The following is a 4,015-nucleotide window of genomic DNA, read 5'->3' on the forward strand; positions in this document are numbered from 1 at the left end:
ATCACTTGGATCTGTGTTCCTATATTTTTTCCTTTAATATTGTTAATCTTTTGATCTTTGGTTAGCCTCACAGGTCCTCTGAATTCATTGCTGTAATTTTGTTCCGTTCTGAATTCTGCTATCCATCGACCAAGTTCTAGGTGGTGTTGCCATGTCTTTCAGTCTCCAGTTGTTGTCTGTTATTACTGGTTTTCATTCCAAAGAACTCCCTTTAAGAGGTTTTGAAGCGCTGGATTGGCATTAACAAAATCTCGTAGCTTCTGTTTATCCTGGAATGTTGTGATTGCACCATCGTATTTGATTGACAGTTTTGCTGGATAGATGGGTCTTGGTTGGCAGTTTTTTTTCTTTTATGGTTTTATATATGTTTCCCTATTGCCTTCTTGCCTACATGGTTTCTGCTGAGAAGTCATAGCTTAATCTGATTTGCTTGCCTTTGTAGGTGACACTTCTTTTCCCTGGCTACTTTTAGGATTCTCTCCTTGTCTTTGATTTTGGAGAGCTTGATTATGATATGTTTCAGTGATTTTCTTTTGAGGTCTATCCTTCCTGGGGTTTTTTCAGCTTCTTGAATGTTTAGCTTCTCGTCCTTCAAGAGGTTAGGAAAATTTTTTTCCAGTAGCTCTTCAACTGTCTCTTCTGTGGACTTCTGTGATTCCTCCTGTTCTGGAATGCCAATAATTCTTAAGTTATTCCTCTTCATGTTATCCAGCATGAATCTTAGACTCTCTTCAGATTTTTTAATCCTTTTTCTGCTTGCTCTCCTATCTTAGCTATATTGAGAGATTTGTCTTCCATGTCGCTGGTTCTGGCTTCCATCTCTTCCATTCTGCTCCTTTGGCCTTTCAGTGTATCGTCCATTTTGGATATTTTATTATTAATCATCTGTACTTCTTTTTGCAGGTTTTGGATTGTTTCCAATGCTATATCTATCTTGTTTGATTGCTTCCATAGCACTTTCCTGACTTCTTATTTTCCTCCACCCCTTTTCGGAGCATTTGAATTTGTTTCCATATCATTCTTCTGAATTCCTTCTCAGGCAGATCCAGAGCCTGCTCTTCTACTGAAAAGTCTATGTCTGCTTCCAGCTTATTTGTCTCAGGTAATTTTTTCTGTTTTTGGACATGTGCTTATATCTTTAATTGTGTTTTCTTGATCATTCTCAACAGTTATGGCAGTTGTTAATGCTTAAATGGATGTATGTTGCTTTTTGTTAAGCTTGCTTATCCTGGTGGATATGATCTGGAGATAGGCTTCCCTTTTCACATGTAATGCCTGGCAGCTGGTTTTGGCTCTTGTCCAGATGGTGGGGTACTCAGGGTATGCTTGTAGCTTGGCTATATGCTATATGGGCACAGTTGCTGTTTCCTCTTGGGTAAGATATTGGGAGAAAATGCCCACCACTGGGAGAAGAGTGAGGCCAAAAGGACCAAAGACAGAAACAATATAAAAGCAGAGACAGAAACAACCAATTAGAAACAAAAATAACATTGTGATTGACACTGTTCACTGGCCTTTGCTGTGCAAAGGGTCCCACTTAGGTAAACTATGGGGCGGGTTCTCAGGGTCAAAACGTCATAAGCAGCAGCCTGTAGGTTTCTCTCTGTGCCTTTGGAAAACTGTGGGTGCAATGCTGGACCCTTTTGGCGGTGTGCTCCTGCCTGCCTGAAGGCGTCTGCGCTGTGCATTGAGGGCTCGATAGGTGTGAAGAGGAGAGATACGTGAAGAGGAGAGATACGTGAAAAATGAAAAGTGAAAGATGAAAAACACCTCTTCCTTCGGATGCGCTCCAAGGCCTCAGCTTGGCTGTGGCCCCGCCCTCTGGCCTGAGGACTGCTCCCGCAGCTGGGTCAATTCAGAAATCACTGTGCTTTGCTTTCACCTGCAGATTTCTTCTCAAGGGCGTGGGGAACTGGGGCCCGGAACCTTAAGCAACATCCAAAGCTCTGCAGTTTTTTTGCAGACTGCTCTTTTTCTGCCTTTTTTGGGTTTGGCAGAGGAGTTTTCATTGTCTGTCTCTGCTTTCCCCACCCCTCAAACCGGATTCCTGTCCCATTCTTACACAGAACCTTGTCTGACCGGACTGGCGTGTTCTCTGGATTATTAGTTTATACTTGCCTCCAGCCCTTAATCATTAGAACTAACAAAATGTAAGCATGAGAACCCTCATGTAATTGGCATCAGCTTAAGTTAAGTGTTGACAAAGCAAGTGAAGAAATAATTATCCTTAGGGCTGAAAGGACATGATATCCATGGACATAGATAGAGTGATTTCATTGTAGAAATATTTGAAAATCTGCCAAAATATAAAGATTATAAAAAAATTATCCCATGACTCTTCTAACTACAAGTAACTACTGTTAATAAGTTGCTTAATAAATGTCAGTTCTTTTTCTTTGTGTATATTTCAGTGTGTAAAATTGCTTTCCATGTATATTTTTAATGAATTCAGATAAAAATTGATTTAAAAAAAAAAAAAAACTCTGTTGTTAGTAACAAGAACTTCAAAAACTTCCTGGAAAAATTCAGTTATCTTTTAATTCCATTTTCCCACAAACTTTTTGAAGCCCTTTCAAAATATATTGTTGATAAATTAGAAAATAACAGCCACTCATAATTCTAAAACTCATTAATGGTGTTATTTTGCTTTTTATCATTGCAGTCCCTTTTCTGTGCATACATGTGTTCATACAAATAAATGAATATATAGCATTTTTAAGAGCACGATTTTTTATAGTGTATGGTATTTCTTGCTATGGATGAGCTATAATTTGTGTATTGAACTGATTGAAATACTGTTGTATTGAATATCCTAATATGTCAAGGTTGACACAGCTCTACAACTAGGGTTGTTGGACAACAGTTTCTGAAGCTGATTGAATGGTGCAGTTGTATATGTCATTTACAAGTTTTATAACCTTTCAGGGAGTTACTTTGTACCTCTGAGCCTTTGTCTTTGTGCTCTTCTCTGAAAAATGGGAATATAGGCCTACCCAAAATGGCTGTGAGAAGTACATGAGATAATATAGGTGAAGGGACTTAGTGTTGTCTGGCAGCTAACTTAAGCAGGCAAAAATAATACTGTTATCATCACTATTAAACACAGACTTTTGTTAAGTTAGGCCCTTGAGTATCAAAAGATAATGCCCTTTATTGTTCCTGAACTCTTGCCAAAGCTGAGTCTTTTAAACCTTATCAATTTTCTCGGTAGAGTTTTGAGTTTTTATATCTATTTTATCATTAGCAGTAAAGTTGTATATCTTTCCAAATATCTTATAGATATTTGTGGTTGTCTCTTTGTAAGTATTCTTTGTCCAGTTTTTTAAACTTTTTATTATGAATTGAGCAGATCATCAGTTCTACATTCAGTATATCATATACTTTGCTTGATTACAGTGACTGCAATCCACTCCATGTACATCAGCTAACAGTGTTTACCTCTTTAACTCTTGTACTCCTCCTCATGCCTCCTGCTGGCTTCATCTTTCCTCTATATTGAAATGACACAGGAGTAATATCATTGGGATAATTCAATTTTAAATCTTAAAACTGAATGCTTTTGTTTGTGCTTTTTAGTAATATTTGCAAAATTATATGTGATACATAGATAGGCTCACTAAAGAAAAGGACTTGGTCATGTCCAATTTAAATGAAGTCTGCTATGATAGAGATTTGTTTCTTTCTTTATCTGTTAGTACAAAGTTTATTGAAGGCATTGTGCTGCAGTTACTAGAGGAAGACGATGCTGTGACAGGAGTTCTGTACAGGGATAAAGACACTGGAGACACTAAGGTAAGACAGAGCAATGATCAGCTCTTCCTACGAGATCTTGTTTCTTCTTTTTATCCTAATGCTTGTTAATAAAAAGCAGGCTCATTACTTTCTTATTCATCAAATGGACTTTAGAATTTCCAGATCACAACACATTGCTTTAGCACCTCATGTTGTTGTTGTCAGTTGTCAGGTGCCATCAAGTCGGAACCGACTCATAGCGACCCCATGCACAGCAGAACGA

At 38.0% G+C, this 4,015-nt stretch overlaps 1 protein-coding gene across 1 annotated transcript in view; it reads left to right on the forward strand.

The window, feature by feature from the left end:
- The window catches only part of SQLE (squalene epoxidase), a 35,854-nt gene that overhangs the window by 18,322 nt on the left and 13,517 nt on the right, over positions 1–4,015 (forward strand). The window contains exon 4 of the mRNA XM_006830701.1: positions 3,696–3,792. Within this exon, the coding sequence (XP_006830764.1) occupies positions 3,696–3,792 (97 nt within the window). The remainder of the gene's footprint in view (positions 1–3,695; positions 3,793–4,015) is intronic.

The sequence above is a fragment of the Chrysochloris asiatica genome, unplaced genomic scaffold, assembly GCF_000296735.1.
Source record: "Chrysochloris asiatica unplaced genomic scaffold, ChrAsi1.0 scaffold00001, whole genome shotgun sequence".
Taxonomy (NCBI): domain Eukaryota; kingdom Metazoa; phylum Chordata; class Mammalia; order Afrosoricida; family Chrysochloridae; genus Chrysochloris; species Chrysochloris asiatica.